General features: G+C 40.2%; 1 protein-coding gene across 3 annotated transcripts in view; it reads right to left on the bottom strand.

Moving 5' to 3' along the window:
- Positions 1-17,370, bottom strand: part of tenm2a (teneurin transmembrane protein 2a) — a 282,137-nt gene that overhangs the window by 199,817 nt on the left and 64,950 nt on the right. For 2 of the 3 annotated variants that reach the window (XM_028008949.1, XM_028008947.1), the window contains exon 2: positions 13,167-13,533. In XM_028008949.1, the coding sequence (XP_027864750.1) occupies positions 13,167-13,392 (226 nt within the window). In that variant the 5' untranslated portion in view covers positions 13,393-13,533. Of the gene's footprint in view, positions 1-13,166; positions 13,534-17,370 lie in introns of those variants that run through there. The other variant, XM_028008948.1, reaches the window with a different exon arrangement.

The raw sequence follows: 17,370 nt of genomic DNA, 5'->3' as shown, positions 1-17,370 counted from the left end.
TTGCCACAGATTGATGGTGACCCACTGTTAAAGCAGAATCATCCAAGCAATCACAACAGCAACATGCCTTTTTGTTGTAGTGAGACAGGACATCTGAGCAAATTTATACATAGATGAAAACCCTGTATGAATGGTCTTGTACAATGTTTTACAAGACCATTGTTTTTTTCCCCAATCGCAGCATCCTTATGGTGTAAAGCTTGCAAAGATGTAGTGTTGCATAATTGTTTGTTGATCTAATGGATTTTTGTTTTCTCAAAAAGTACACAAGTGAACAAAACATCATTTGCTAAATTAATCAGAAGGCAGATAAATATGTCAGTTTCACTTTCATTTCTTTATTTTACTTTATAATTTATTTTTTTGACTGAATCTAACAGCAAAAGTTTAACTTTGCATTTATTGTGTTTGAAAAAGGGGAATTTAGTGTGAAGGCAAGGCATTAAGTTTCACACAGAGGCCTGGAAATTATAATTAAGGTCAGGCAACAAAATGTTATGATGCACTAAATTGCAACCTGCAGAGTGAAAAGGCGCGAACAGAGAGGCAAAATTAGAGCAATAGTGAATAACTCAGAAGTTTTTGTTCTAGTTCAGCCTTTACATGCTTCTTTTATGTCTGGACTGAGTAACTCTCACTCGTCTTGTAGTATTTGCAGAAACACAGTACATATCCCATAGCATGTGGCATGATATCAACACACTCATTAGCAGGCCAGTAACGACCTAGCAAAATGACGTCCAAAACAGGACAGCTATGGTCAAACACTTCTTACACCTCGCATACGACTTCGGCACTTTCTGTTCCTTGCGGCGCCACGGGCAGCTCTTGCACCTCCTACTCAGGATGCTAAAACAGGTGTGACAAATGTCTTGCAATCCTGGACAAGTTCCACTCCTGCCCAGAGGCCATTGGTGTGGCTTGAACAAGACAGGACATGACAGGACATGACATAACACCATGCACTCTGGAGGAGTTGTCACCGGAGAAACGAAGCTCCAGGCAGTGAAGCCCCTTTCATCCCTGAAAAGTATGGTACAGATGTACCGACTGGGCATCATCTCAGTTATTAACGATTGAGTTTCACCCATCTACATCAACAGATTGTTTTGTATATTTGATGTCGTTTGCTTTTAAGAGTTAGAGGATCTCCTAAAAAAAAACCACTACACCCAATTTACCTGCCTTTAGATGTTAATTGTGTTCATTACAGTCAACTTTATAATGTTCTGGTGAAAACAGACCAATATAAAAAAAGAAAAAAAGAAGAAACAAAAAGTGAATCTTTCTATCCGGTAACCCATGTTTACCAGCTTATCTCAGACCGGGTCCATAAATGCAAACATTTTAAAGCGCATGACATTCTCATATCTCCCTCTCCCTAGAAACCTCCCTCAGCTTATCAGTGGGTTGCGGGGTTGGATAAGGGAGTATTGCAAAGTTTTTTTTTCAGCACAGCTGTAAGATGTAATCTCCCCACTGAGCCCTGACTCTGCCCCAAGGTCTTCTCTCTGTCAGACATGTCTGAAACCCTTGTCTTAGAAGGTGTGCAGAGGACATGTTTATTAGAAGGCCAATCCAGCTCTACTTGCTCATTTCTATGTGGACGAGCAGTGACTCTTTTCTTGGAGAGTGAAGCTCTGAGCTAGGTAGGTCAAATGAGGTCATTCTGAGTTGCTTATTGTTTCAGTCACTGACTACAGCTCATGATTATTCTTCAGGAATGAAATATAGACTAACTGGTAAAAGGAAAGAAAGCTTTGTCCTTTTTCTTCTGACTTCCTCTTTACCATAACAGACTGGTACGTCACCTCAATCATTACATATGCTATCTGCTATCCACCCACCAATTTAATGCTCTTTGCTCCATGAGGAGCAAAGGTGCGTTCACACCAAACGCGTTTTGAGAGTCAGGAAAGTCTGGTTTACATTTGAACTCTATGCGGAGGATCGGACGTGCTGAACGCGATCAACGCATCAAAACACCACAACGGCCCTCGACAAAGTCTTTGAATGTACCCCGGACGTGCCTGACGCTCAAAACGCATTTGGTGTGAGCGCACCATATTAAAATTAATTTTCATTCAAGGTTGTGATTCATCCCCTTTTCAGCTCAAGCACCTGACAGACGCTAATCTTCATCGTGACGTCTTCACACCCACCCGCAAACCTTTCAGGTAGCTTACAGGGGGGAGGAAGTCCAGGAAGTTCACAACATATGCAAAAGGAAGCACTGAAATCTAAAATCCACTGAAGTTAAAACAACCTTGGTATGTTGACATTCGGCAGTTGTTGTTTTTTCTTTAATAAAGACCTCGTGCAGAGTTGCAGAGCCTGGATGAAGACTGAAGTGTTCTGCCTGGATCTGAGACTGGATCATCATCTCCAGAATCGTGACATACACTCATATAGGTGGTACAGACTGTGGCCAACTAATAACGATAATAAAAAAATGATAATAATCAAAACTTCCATCCTTGCTTTAAAGGCTGTTTTTGGTCATAAAATGAGTGAATGAATGAACAGACTTAGACTTCCAAAGTGACGAACATCTGTGATAACTGCTATTTGCACTGACACACGCGTATTAAAATGCTGCAGCTTGGGAACCTGTTTAATTACAGCCTAGAATGCGAGGGACTCCACTGAGAGGAGGTGAGAGAGAGAGAGAGAGAGAGAAACACTTGATAACTGTGACATTTAAAATCTGCCTCATTTATCAAAAGCTGCCAAGGCAGAGTCAAAGAGGGTCATTACATAGTAAACATAGATTAACTCAACTCTCACAAAACTCACAGAAAGTGGTCTGAAAAAAGATTTTTATTCGGAGAAAATTGCAGATGTCAGCATGCGCCTCCCCTGGAGTCTGACAATTAATTTTCTTGCTTTTTTTATATTTATTTTTGTTTGTTTGTTTTTTTGACTAATATTTGTTTGCAGCGTGGAAAGCGCTAAATAGCTGCCACCTTTAAAATGGATCCCCTCGGTCGATGGCTCTCCTAGGTCTTATTTTTTTAACCGGTGTTCTCCTCTACTTGCAGGCACCTGTGGTCAAAATACTAACATTTGCTTGTTCTTTTTATTCACAGTAGCAAACACAATAGTTCGACATATTTGGTCCGAGGTGTTTCTGGCCGGCATAAATAATGTGGAGTTAAATCACAACCTCCTCTCACAACCACCACTTCTTAAGACAAATGTGTTATTGCGGGGAAAAGGTTGGGGTGATTATTCAAACAAGATTGCCATGACTTGATTGGAATCCAAAAACAGACCGTTTAAAGCAGACGACGCTTTCTAAAATATCTTCTGTATGAACCTACGGAACCAGATTCCGGCATAAAACGGGACGTTCGGATGTTACGGCGTGCGTTGAAGGTCGGCAGAACGGAAGTGCGTCGTCCCCAGGATATTCTCCGGCAGCTCGGCCGAGCTACTTCTGCTGCAACAAGATGCTTTTGAGTGTCAGCAGCTGGCAGAAGCACAGAATGCCAGGGAGAGGACAAAGATAAAGAGGGATCGGTTGGGAGGGACTTTATTTAATCTCAACGTCATTTATATTTAATAGCGTGCAGCTGCTTTGTTCTTTCTTTGATCATCGGCAGGCCAGGTTGACGGTAACCCCACGGAATGCACGGACACAAAAGAGCATGTGTGCATGAATACGGGCAAAGGAGGACACTAATCACATGATCTATTCTTCCAATCATTTTTGGCTTTTGTCTTTTCACAATCCGGTGTGTCGGTCCCCTCTTATTACCGTCTGCTGTCATGCAGCTTTTTGTTGCGCTTCAAATGAACATATGCTCCTTCAAATCCATCATCTAGTTCTGTGGCACAAGGACCAGGTTCAAGCCAAGTCACCAATTCACCTCATTACTGGGAGAGTTATTTTTTTATTATTATTTATTTTAAGCTGGATCCTGCTCTAAGCTAGAGCTCTGTCATGATCCTTTGTACTTTGAGCTTGCTGGTCATTTGTTATGATTTGTTATTTGTTATTCTGACCGCTTCTGTGTTTTGCTGTTGTTACCCGAGTGTCTCTTTTGAGTTACTCTTTTCATTGAGTATGTTAGTGAATCCTTTAATGCTCCGTTTGCTTTTTCTTGTTTTCCCAGGTATTCGTTCTGTCATTTCTAACCTTTCCTCATCTGTCAGCTGCCACAACTTCAGTTCATCAGCTTCAATTGTTCCTTCAGCCAGTAATCACCATCACCCTGTGCATACTGAAAATAATTCCTGGGTTTGTTCAGTCTAAATATCCACTTGGAAATAATCTTGCCTGCCTCCTGCCGGTTTTTGACTCCTGCTGACCAGCAGAACGTTAAATTTAAGTCGCTCGATTATACATAAGGAGTTCGGAAAACTGAATTTCCTTGAACATAACATTTCCTTTGCCACTTTCTTGTCGAAGTTTCCCTTAAAATGACTGTCACAAGCAGGACGCTATTTGAATAAATAAAAGTAACATCATGTACTCCAAGAATCTGAGGAAATAATTAAAAATACATCCCAACATATCTACAAGACCACAGATAGATGAACCATAAGTGCTTTAAGCCAAATATTAAATCAATTCAAACAACTTTCTCTGGTAGCTGCTGAAAGATCACTTAAAGTTCTAATTTCAAGTGTGCACAAATTTGCTGTGTTGCTAATTTGGTTCCAACAATACCGACTTCCAAACCGCGTATGAGTTTTTGATCCGTGGGTTTATCAAAAGTTTCCCCGCACAAATGAACCGACTCAATCATTTTTGTTTGCTAAATGCTGCTGCTGTCACCGCAGGCTGGTCCTTTTGCCCCTTTGCCCCATCACACCTTTGGATTTTTGTCTGCTTGAAGCCCGACTTTTCCCAAATAAAAAAAAAAAAAGTGCTGACTGCCGCAAGATCTTTCGTACCGACCATCTGTCAATTCATACAGCGGGGGGAACGTTTCACTGTTTATCCTGACTTCTTTCTGCCATTTTCTACTAGTGCAGACTTTTCAAAACAAGGCTACACCAGGCACATGTCTTCAGCCTTCAAAAGTGATGGAAGCGTAAATCAGCTGCGGCACAAAGAAAAAGAAAAGAAGAAGATAAGAAAATACTTGCAGAATGGAAATTGCCAAAAATAATACCTCAAGAAAAATAATCTCACATTTTGTTTTGTGATCGTTTGGAGCCAAAATTGACGGATGCATTTGTTTAGCTGCATAGTCCTATTGTATGCGATATGCTAGTTTTTGCTTATCAACAGATGATTCCGTTTATTTATTTATTTTTTTGAGAAAAAAATTAATTAAACATTGCGGGTGCCTTGCCTAAAACGTCAGTTTTCATTTTAATTTGCATGACACAATCCAAAATTTTGAACATTAATAAAAAAAATCAATTTAGCACCTGAAAAAATATGTCATTGTCACGTCTTTCCCTGGTATTTGTTCCTAATATCACTCATCAGGTTGTGAATCATTAAGACTTGCATCACTATTCTCAGCTTCTTTTAATATCGCTGGGTGCTGTTATCAGATCTAGCTTTAAACAGTGTGTGCAACTCCAGATTGCGGCGCTGCTTAAAAAAACACTCATCAGGATGATGCGTTCACAAACACTGACAGTTTGAAACGGCAAACATAGATTATATTTGAGCAGCTGTACAAAAAAACAAACAAAAAAAAAACGAGCTTAAAGAAAAGGCAGACATAACACACAGCAAATGGAAAAATGATTAAGGTGTCCTGAAACAAAAAGTACCAAAGACTCTAAAATTGCACACCTCAGGATGTGTTTGAGGGAAGGACGAGATGACAGAAATAACACCTGAAACAGTTTGCTGCCTGCAATCCCTAATGCCAGAAAGTGTAAGTAAAAAGTGCCAGCATTAAAGCAAAGTGGAAAAAAAAGAGACTGTTTTAACTTTTGTTGGATCTATTGGAGGTCTGGAAGAAAAGGATCGATCTTAATTAACAGATGGATTCAAAGTATTTGTGTGAACCGCTGGGATTTTTGAAAGGCATTTTTTAATGAGTTCCCAAAATGTCTTGGTTTCATAATTGTGGAGGAAGGAGCTGAAATGGCACGTGTTTGTCGTGTGAAATATAAGCGTCCTACTCATGCGTTTCTTCTATTTTCCCAGTGTACGTCAGGCACACTATAAACAGAGGCTGCAGTATTCAATGCAGTTGTCTCCCAAGTCTGCCTCTTTTCCTAACCAGTACATAACTCTTCATGTTTTCATTTAGTATAAATATAAATCGGCTCATCCCAGAGCCTGAATATAATGGCTGGTTTAAGAGAGTCCAACACCAAAATTAAGGTATTCTTTCCTAAAACTACAGCGATGTCAAATCGGCTCATTTAAGCCCAAACCTAGGAAGCTTTAACTAGCTTTCAATTAGAAATAACTTATCAAGGCAAACATGAAATAATCATTTACACAGGAAAATGAAAAAGAAGACGTTTGTCTTGGAAAACCCCCCAATGAGAACAGATCCATTAGACAGACTAACATATTTATAAAAAATAAAATCAGAGTAGAAAGTCAAAATATGATAGCTGTTTTTTGTTGTTTTCTTGATTTTTCCATTTGTTTTTACTGCCTTTCTTGCCCAATTTCAGTTGGGGACGGGAAAACCTTTACATGATTGATAGTTAACGTCTTACAAGGGAAGGTCGAATCACATCCTACCTTCATATCTAATGCAATTAGTCACCGACTTCAATGTAACCAACTAGCCTACAAGTCTAATGATGGCTTAAGAGATTTTAAAATAACATTTGCACAAACTGGTATGACATTATTGCGTCTGGCATTGTATTTAGACAGTCGAACTCTGCTGTTGACTAGTGTGAGTTTACTACTAAGTGACGTTACCTGCTGCAGAAGACATAAACTCCCCATAACCATTTGAATACAACCTTATTACAAAAATGTACAACTATCCATTGAAGTGGTTTTTGATTGGTGAGTTTGATTTTTTCTACCTTTTTGCCAATTTTATGTGGTGAACTCTTCCTTAGGAGGCAGACACATTGTGAAAAGATTCAGCTGTTAGCAAGATTACATACATTTGCACGTATTTGTCATGAATGGAAAAGATCCAAGAAATATATAATTTTTTTTCTGTTAATTAAGCTTCCTCCACAAACCTGACAGTCAATTGTCCTTTAGCTCAGTGTAAACAAAAAATTAGTCACTAGTTCACGCAATACCATCATTGGATTGGAGTCAATGTAAAACAAAATAAAGTTGTGACTGTTTTGATTTATGTCATTGCTTAGATAACATTCACGTACATGCATATTTTATTTAGGGGAATCCCAGTAAAATGGGCTGGATACAAAAGCACATCACAGATTCAGATTAGTAAAGAAAAAAAAACACCTCACAAATATTCAGTAATTTGTGTCTCAAATTAATAGTATTTAAAATATTTGAAAGTTTGCTGTTGCAACAAGAGAAAACTTCAAGGGGTGCGGATACATTTGCGAGGCACTGAATCTCTCACCCTGTGCGCTTGTTGCCAGGTCCGCAGAGAGCCCTCAGAACAAGAAATATGTGATAGGAACACCAAAGCAACAATACAGGAAGAGCAAGATTGAGAAAAATAGATGGGAAAATGTTGACAGAGGAAGCAGAGACGTGAAATGTGTGACAGAAGAGCAGAGAAGGGCATAAAAGAAAGTGAGAAAAACAAAGAGCGCGAAAGGGAGTGAAGGGCGGAAGATGATGCTGAGAGTTGTCCAGGCAGGGAGACGGGCAACTTGCTGGTGGAGCTCTCTGTGTGGTTTCGACCCCTGGGGGGAGCAGGGGGGGCAAAACAGCAGAGGAGAATGAAGAGGAGCTCATTTGGTTCCTTCTGACAGGAAAGGCCAAAGCTACCAGGGACTGCGGCGGCTGTCATAGAGCCTGCTGCGTGGGGATGGACTCAGAAGCATGGCACACCCCAAAAATGAGCTAAATGGGAATCACGCAGTGCGCTGGGGACCGAAATATGTGGCTAAAGAATCAGATGTATAAAAAGGTGAAAGACAACAGATAGAGATGGGAAGTATACACAGTAGAGGGACTGCTTTTCAAATCTTTTTTTTTACCAGATCGCTTTACAAATAACTGATAACTCTGACTGAAAACATGCCAAGTACAGAAGACCCGTCTCCATTTTTAAAGCAAAGTCCAATAAAAATGTGCTTGGGTGTTCTGAGAATGAGCCCCCATGCCTTATTGGCATCACTGATGGCTCAGATATTTTTTGTTTTGTGGTGTTAAATTGTGAGTGCCTCTAATGAGCTTTCCAGGCGGCTGCGTGTTATGTTTGAGGGAAGAATGTGTTATTTGGCTGTGCTTATCCAAGCAGAGTAGGTAATAAGAGCGTAATGGGGAAACGGCGGAGTTGAGATACTATAAAAAGAGGAGGAGGAGGAGGGGGAGGGCGGCTGGTTCGTCGGGATACACCGCTGAACTTTTACTGGGATCTCTGAGATGACGTCTACGTTTTTAAACACGTAAACGACGACGGAAAAAAAGCCCTTGTTTCGAAATGTGCACATTTAGACCTGAAGCTTAATGTGGGAGCTTCTACTGGATTGGGCTTTTAACCACACGCGGTAATGTCATACAGGCAGTTAGGCACCCACATAAATGTTTAAACCGGTTTTCACCTTGACACAGCTGCTGCTGCTGCTGTTGTAATGCAGGAGTTCATGAAACATGAGCATTTAGCAGTTCGAGCTTGTAGAGTTGTGTTGATCTACATTTGTCACCACTGTACAGGCAAAGAGAAACAGTCCCTCAATATCGCTGCGTGCATTTTTCAACAAGACCGCCAACCTTCACGAAATGCATCTCGTCTATATAACGCAAGTCACGAGCATTTCTGTCACAACATGTGTGAAGGATTTGGAACTCATAAAAATGTGTTACCTGGGAAATGTACGTATATATATTTTCTTAATGCTTGTTTTGTGGATTTTGAGTTTCTCGGATCTAGAGCAGAGTAATATGTGTAACATCGGATTTGCAAATAACATCTTGGATGCTGCATTTGGCAGAGTATTGTATATGAAGTTTGTTATTATTATTAGAATAGAAAAGTGAGAGAACAGAGGGAAAAATATCCTTAAAGTCAACAGAAATCAAATTAAAACGTAAAGCTAAGATTATTAGCTTTGCAATAAAAACACTGGACAACTTTAGAAATTAGTCTTATTGCTTTTTTCTAGGTTGGCCATGTCTCTTTATTTGTTCTTAGAAATTATGTTAACATTCTTTAGAAAAGTGTTTTTGAGCCCCACTTTTTAACGTCACTGAAATATAAATGTCCTTATGCGAACGTTTTACCCACGTTTCAATCACATTTTCCTGTAGCACAGATTCATTTTCAAATTCATTTTGCTTGAGTAGGTAGGTGTTGCATGTTATACATGTGATAGACAGCTGATCTGTCCAGGTTCTCACCTAAACAGCACTCAGTGGGTTTAGATAATAAATGCGTCAATGGATCATCTGTTACATCTTCTCTTTTTTTTTTTTTTGACCGGTTTCATTTTGTATATTAGCTGTACTTAGAAACATCACAAAACCTTGAGGTTTTACCATCCTTTTGATTGCCCAGATTTCTAATTTACAAGGTTGATGAAGTTTTTATGAGGTTTAAAATCTCCTCATTAAGTCTGTTATTTTTTATTTTATTTTTATTTTTTTGCAGGTCACTCTACTTAAAAACGTAAACGTAAGCTGCAATGACGAAAAATGTATCACGATGTTGCTTGAATGGGGGGGGAAAAAAACCCCATAATTTTTTGGTATTTTTAACTAATGAGCTTTTTCTCCACTGTTGGACACAGATGTTAAGTGATTTATGTTCAATCTGTCAATTAATCACATATGCAGAAGATGATTTGAGGGTTTTGCCGTAGACTAATTATAAAACGCTACTCTTTGAAGAGAAATAAAGATTAGGCGTCATTTTCTCATTCAAAACGGGCATTTAATATTAGAATACCTTTCAAAAATTACTACACCGAAAACACAAAGAAAGATTGTATTGGAAAATAAGCATAAATATGGCCCCAAATCACTCAAAAAAGACTCTCCAAGAACAAACTCCAGATGAGGAATTGTTTTGATTTAACTTACAGACACAGATGCTTGATTTGTTTAGGACATACTTTGAAATGCAAGACACCTTCTGGAGACATTGAGGTGCCTTCTTTTTGGGACTGTATAGTTTAAAAACAATTTTTGTTATCACTTTTTTCTTGCAAAAGATTCTTTTAATCTCAAATGGGATTTTCCTGGTGAAATAAAGGTAAAAAAAATAAATAAATACTTGGATGCTCTATTTTACAGCCGAAGCAACAAGAGTCAACAAAATACTGTGAAGTGGATTGAGCTACTATGAGTGTGAAATAAAAATGGGCTGAGAAAAGCTTTGGGTTAACTTCCCAAAAAGTTCAGAAACACCCAACTGCAAGGAAATTCTAACTGAATTAAAACTGAATGTCATTTGTTAGTTCAGCTCCCGTCAGCCATGAAAACGTAATATTGCCCACTAGTTTAGCCACTAAAAGTTACCTTAGATTAGATATCGCTTAGCTTTTAAATTAACAAAAAGAAAAATTATCCTCAAGATGAAGAGTTGGGGATTGATTCTACCAAGAAGCTATGAATATTATTTTCCTTTTTACCACTTTACCTAGAAGTTTCAAGGTGCAGTAGTAGGAACGAGAAGACAGTGTCTGCCTAACTCCCTCGCTTTTTCGTGTTCTGGTTGCAAAAATATCTTGGAATAACAAGAAAACTCTTGTCGGCTGCTTCTCTCCTATCACTCTTTCACACTCCAACTCCTTCTCTTTCTCTGTCCTTCCAGCACTACTCCTCCTCCCATAGTGTCACAGTCCATATGGTGCTGCAACACTGTTGGTCTCCTGTGGCCACACTTCCCACGATGCATCTGTGGCTCTGGGCTTTCGATGGAGCCGATAGGCTGAGAGTACTGAGGTATCGACCAGCTATCGCCCGGTGTGAGGTCAGCTCAGTGCAGCGCTGGAGTGTGTCCGAGCGGCACACACCACTGACTTTCAGTCTATCATGGACTCTGCCAATCAATCCTCAATTTTCTGCTCTTACCTTTGCCTCTATAGAAGTATGTCCTCGTGTCGTATTCCGTTCTTCGCAGCACATTTCTCCCTTTGCGGTGTGCTGTCGAGTATTTTGTTCCCCGAACTACCATGAGATTGACCCATTTCTCCTAATTTCTTGCAGCCACACCAAGTGAGACATCACTGGTAAGTTTTGTCCTTTCAGGCTGCAATAACAGTATTCCGTAAGGAAAATTGAAATTTTTTTAAAATTAATATTCTTCTTATTATTTGTGAGCTGTGTTTCACTGTTTTTCTACTATGCTCCATATTGTTGTGTTGCTGTGAGCTGGCTTCCTCTCCTGTCTGTTTCCATGCAGAGAAAACAGAGCTTAGCAGGGATCAATCCCATTGAGTCTGACTCTTTTCACCAGCCAAGGATCAATACTTTCTGTTTCATGTCCCCCCTCCTTTCCAAAGTACACACAAGAACGCGTGTACACAGAGACACACACGGGGACAGTCTAAAGACATGGCTAAGGGAGCTGACCCAACCCTTCAGAGATGACCTATCGGCCTGTCGGCTAACTTGCTCACCGGGGGATACAAAAGTTCATTATGACAGTTTTGCTAGTGCTAAATATCTGCTTTAGGCCTGGTGCTAAAATGCAGTAGGAAATCTGATTGTTTTTGCAGCCAGCTAAGATGTGCTGACTTCAAAGAAAATAGAGGTTCAACTATCTCATTGTGTGAGTCAAGATGTACTTAATATTTGACAGAACAAAATTACTGCAACTTGTTTATCTACACATGCTGGAATAAAAAAAAATATCTTCCAGCATTGACGGGATAAGAAATTAAATTTTTTAATGGAAGCTGCTACAATCCATTAGTTTGCTTTTTATTTGAGCAAACTTCTTTGTGCTTATGCTAATATGTTTTGCTTGAAAGCCTCTCTTTTATTCTTTTGGATATTTTTTGTAATGAACTTTTTAGTGTTGCTTCAAATGGGTCACCAATCAGAGCACCACTAGGTTAGTTTAGCATGAATTTTCCATCATTTATACCCCTGTCACGCTGATGCACATCTACTTTGTTTCCATAGCAGCTGCATTGCTCTGCGCAAGTTATGCTCCAGCATTTATACAAATCTGGTAATGTGGCGCACGTAAGCTGATTGCCAGCCTGGCTACCAGAGATCTTTTGGAGATGCAGAAAGACTCTCTGGTGCAAACATTGCAACTCAGAGATGCCATGGACGTCACACGCATCCACAGGTACCACTGGGACAAAATTTAAGGGAGTGCTGCCCAAACGTTGCAGCAATGAACAGAGAGTTTCTCCAGATATGCAGGAGCTTCCTTTAACTAGGTATGCCAAATACTTGATGTGGCAAACATAAATATTTGACCTCTTGAGAATGCCCATAAAGCGCCGAACCTTCATGCTCGTATGTCATACATTCAGAAAGTATGAAAAGTAAGAAGAAGAAAAAATAACATCGGAAACTTTGCCTTTCTTAGTCTTTGCAGTGACACTGCAAAGAATTTCAGCCCTGTATTCCAATATACACCCCATTAAAAGGATTGAAAGCATCTGATTTTGTGTTTAACAAAATGTGCTTCACTTTTTACATTAAGACACAGGAAGAATATTATTTTACTTACACCTACTTACATGGCAAGATAAGAAGCAGCACGACAGCCACTTCAAATCTGAGTGCACTGGGTAATATTTACAAATGTTCTCTGTTGCTTTTCAATAAAAGCATCATATTTTGTATATGTTTTCAATGTGTAGACATAATGTATATTACACATTGGCACCATATTGTATCCCGAATTCAAAAAGCTTACGGGCAGTACTAAATAGGCTGTGAAAGTTGCTGGTGAGGGCAAACTTATAGACATTTCATTAGAATAAATCCCTTAATAAATCCCAATTAAGTTTTTAACAATGCATATCAAACTGGCTTTTAAATAGCAAAAAACAAGCTCTGTTTCCAGGTAATACCTTCTGTCCAGCACAGTTAGGATTAAGCTTCTTATCTGACTGCACAATTATGCATTTCAGATGGATTATTTGCTCTGCAGACCCACCTTGCCTGGAATACTCATCAGACTCGTGGTGCACCAAATCTGTCACGCAGCCGCCATAGTGAAGCCTCTGCTCATGATCGAAGGCCTTCAGCGTCTCGCTGGAGCTGTACGACTTCTGGGTGGGCACGCGGCGCTCGTCTGCATCGAGTGAGGAGGTGTTGTACTGGGAGTCTTTGGTGCAACGACTCCTGGTGAGGGAGCGATTCCTCCGGTCTTTTAGATCCATGCTGATGTTGGGATAAGTACGGCGATCCTCTGGGGTAAACGTTGCAGCAAAGGAGCGACGCGTCAAAGTCAGGGAGGGAGGGGGTGGAGAGGCCTCCTAAAGTGCCCCACCCCCCACAATGTCCGCTGATATTTCGGTCACCTGAAAAACAAAGGAGGAGGGGGAAGTGGAAAGAGCAGAGGAGTGAAAAGTTAGAGTAAAATTAACAGAGGTTCCGACGTGACTCACTCTCGCCTTCCACTCCCAGTGGACCCCACAGGGAGAGTTAGGTAAGAGGGAGCACTACGAATGGATATTTGAGCAACCGGGCAAATATACAACACATTGGAGTATTGACGCAGGATAAGTAAGGCTATTGTGGGGAGAAACAGAGCTGCCAGCCCTGTGGTCCACAGAGATACTCAGCCATCGACCGTGCTGATGAAAAATAGTCATCTGGCATACAAATCTATTCCATAAAACCAGTGAGTGACTCAAACACGGTCCAGTCAGCCTGAACTGAAGGAAGCCATGCACGAATTTCCACGAAAGCGGCTGAAAAAGACCGGGCGGCGTAACGGCAACGCAGGCAGATAATCTGCATCAGAAGAAGGTAAAGGCCAAAGAAGGAGAAACGCTGCCGGATGCAACACGCAGGATGGAAGGAGAGGAGAAATGACTTAAGGGCATTGGAAGTCTCTTCCTCATTATCAGAGTGAGAATAGATCTGGCTCCCTTAGAGCCTGTAAGGGATAATCAAACACACCCAAATGCATACACGCACACAAACGGCACACAACAAACACATGGTGACGTGTATTTAAAGATCTGCACAGAAAATGGTGTCACCTGAACTCGCCGCGGCCTACCTCCCGACTTGCAAAGACATGCCTGTTTTTGCAATTACCTCAGCATTTATTTATTGTTTGATTTGTTCGTTCTAGCAACGCCAGCAACCATTTAATTTCTAAAACCATATCATTTATGAATGCAGGCTATAAATGAACATGATGCTAATAAGCCATGATGCTTTGTCGAGCAGCCTTGAGCAGTGCAATACGCGCGGGAGCTGAAGTTCAAAGAACAACAGCGTGAGAACCAGCTGAAATTGACAGGAACACTTCCAGCGGCTGCCGGGATTTGATATTCATGGCAATAAATAGGTCATTCACGGTTCTATTACTTGAGGCTGAGGAAAGTCTGGTCCACCCACTGCATTAGAGCCGAGCATTGTGTTTTCAATCTCTCAAAGCTTCTCAGTCTGGACAGCACTCAGCAATATCAGAGCGGGAGAGGGCATTTCTGAAGAACAGTCATCAGCTGATTTTGAATATGTTATGTTGCTAATTGCACGCTCCAATAGAAGAAGAACAAGAGCAGCGACAAGAAGAAGAAGGGAAAAAAAGCGAGGTTTTAGAATGCGAGTCAATCTATTCTATGAGGGCTCATTTTAAAATGCTTGGAAGATAGTATTGAAAAGTGCCCTGCTATGTCCATTGATTAACAGTAGGTATTAAGTCTCATAAAGAGCTCATTATTCTCGGGCATCCATCACACAGGCTATTAGGAGTTCAGCCTTAATGTGTTTGTACCTTGTAAGGAGGACGAGGAAATAGAGTGGGATACGGGCTCAGGAAATGCAGAGACACTTTGACTGGTAATATCCAAACAATGGACGAGCGCACGTAGAAGAGCCGCCGCAACAGTCAGCAGTCATTGTATGTTGAGGGAATAATTTGTTTTGGCTGTTTTAAAGTATTGGTTTAAACTTTGGGGAAGCAATATGAGCTCATATTTAACAGTAAAATAAGCTTGCAGGCTGAGCTCGTTTCCCAAAAGTGCAAGAAATCGACTGGTTGCGTTATTCAGCTTGATGTTCAATTGGATTGTTTGGACTACAAAATGACAATTATTCTCAATAGTGTTATAACTGATTTATGACAGCATTTTAATTCTTTCCAAGCCCATCAATAGTAGAGGCACAGTGGCAACCTCGGTGTAATACTCGATAGAGGAGGACAATGAGAATTGGCTGCACACACACCCCTATACACACACCTACACACACCCTCAGCAGCATCTCCTTCTCTAGGAACACTAACTTGCATTAGGGTCCTTCCTATCAATCCCTCACAGCTACAACAAACAAAGGCTTTCTATAAGAGTCCTCTGCCTTAAAACAGCAGCAATACTAGGAACTGGGTTGTTTTGCTGCTGCTTTAGTGGAAAAAACAATAAATCAATTAATATTTATGGAATAGTCATTGCGAAAACAACATTAAAATGAAATATGTTTGCATTGTAAAGGATATACAATATATATAGCCTATTTTACAGTCCCTTTGGGGGAATTAGCTTTGGACTAAAGTGCTGTCACTTTAGCCGCCCACACAGAAGATCAATAAAAGGAAAATAGAAATAGACAATAATCCACCAGCAACCAGGCTCATATACAAATCAGTCAGTGTAGCATGCACCGAGCAGTAGCCATATTATAAATGTTTTAATAAGTATTGTTGATGTTGCGGCTGAAAGAAAAATTAGTGTGCTACCTAGGATGACGTAAGATTTTTTTGTTTTTCTTTTATTTTTTTATTGATTGAATTGCTTCATCAAACCACATTACTTGGCTTGCCAGCCTACACTACTCTCAAATTTTTGATAAGTTTATGCATTCAAAGAAATTTGGTAAGTTTCTTTCTCATGTTTAACTGCAGTGTATCTGACAAAACCAGGGTAAACTGTCACAGCTAGCTAACACACCTAGCATGTGACAAACACAAGTTGACGTGTTTGTCATGCTCTCGTTCAGGCCAGGTTAAGCAATTGCTGGTCTTTTGGAAATATCTAAAATCAATTTTGCCTCAGAATAGTGTTGGGACCTGGTCATTTCTCAAAGGCTTCGGAAACCAATTCATTGATTCTCAGTGTAATCAGGACAAGCAGGATTCCCAGAGGGAATATAGTACAGCTTCAGCTCTTGTAAAATGTGGCTGGCGGTAAATTTTTCAACAGTTTCCCTGTTTTTAACAAGTAACAAGTCATTTATTATCAGTCTATACATTTAAGAATATGCAAAGAAACAAACCTGTGCAGCAGCTTTCCAAGACTTTTGATTCCCAGTGAAGCTGAGGATTCGCCTAAGCAATTATGAGTTTTTGGACAGCGCAGGAGACCAACCTCTTTGCTGTCCAAATAGAACATTGTTAATTTCCTTGTTTATATGCTGCATGTGTAGTTGTAGCCATAAATAAGCCATCTTGATGTCCATGTGGGAGAACTCAGTGGTACTGTTGTTTCTTTAGGTCAACTTTAATAGGAGGAACACGCATCAGGAGCAGCCCCTTCTCCACAACAACCATCCACCATCTTCTACTCATCATTGAAGTCCATCCTTATTTCCATAAAACCAAAAAAACTCCAATGTGGTTTTGGAATCTAAAAACAGTAAGGCTCCGAAGGCAGGTGGATAATGCTGAGACTGACTGCTCTGACATGGGAAAAATGAAACCTAGTACTATTTATATAGAGGACTGTAAAGGACTGACACAAGGCCGGACTGGTGTGATAACAAGGAACCTGGAACCTTGTGTGCAGGAAGCACAAACCAAAGCAAAAAATCTGGCACTTCCATGAAACAGTAGCAAAGAAACCCTCAAAAATAAACTTTTCTAAACCGAGCAGCAAAGAAAGAGCATAGGATTGCATCTTAGGATTTACCCTAAAGCACATATACTGTACACATAAACATCCAGGTAAACCATTTAATTGTAGATTTGCTTCTTAGCATGATTGGAAAACAAGATGAAAACTTAAGAGATCACAATAATCGGTTGTCAAAAATGGTCAGTACAAAATAACCAGAAGTGTAACGGCACTCATCTTTATTGTTGGTTTTACTCTCTGACCAGTTGTGACTTTATAAAGAGAAGACCGATGCCTAATGTTGATTATTTTCACTCAGTTGATAATGCATACATGGTGGTAAAAACACACACG

Source organism: Xiphophorus couchianus, chromosome 23, assembly GCF_001444195.1.
Source record: "Xiphophorus couchianus chromosome 23, X_couchianus-1.0, whole genome shotgun sequence".
NCBI classification, from domain to species: domain Eukaryota; kingdom Metazoa; phylum Chordata; class Actinopteri; order Cyprinodontiformes; family Poeciliidae; genus Xiphophorus; species Xiphophorus couchianus.
Note: the sequence above shows the minus strand (reverse complement) of the source record. Positions and strands in the feature narration are given on the sequence as shown.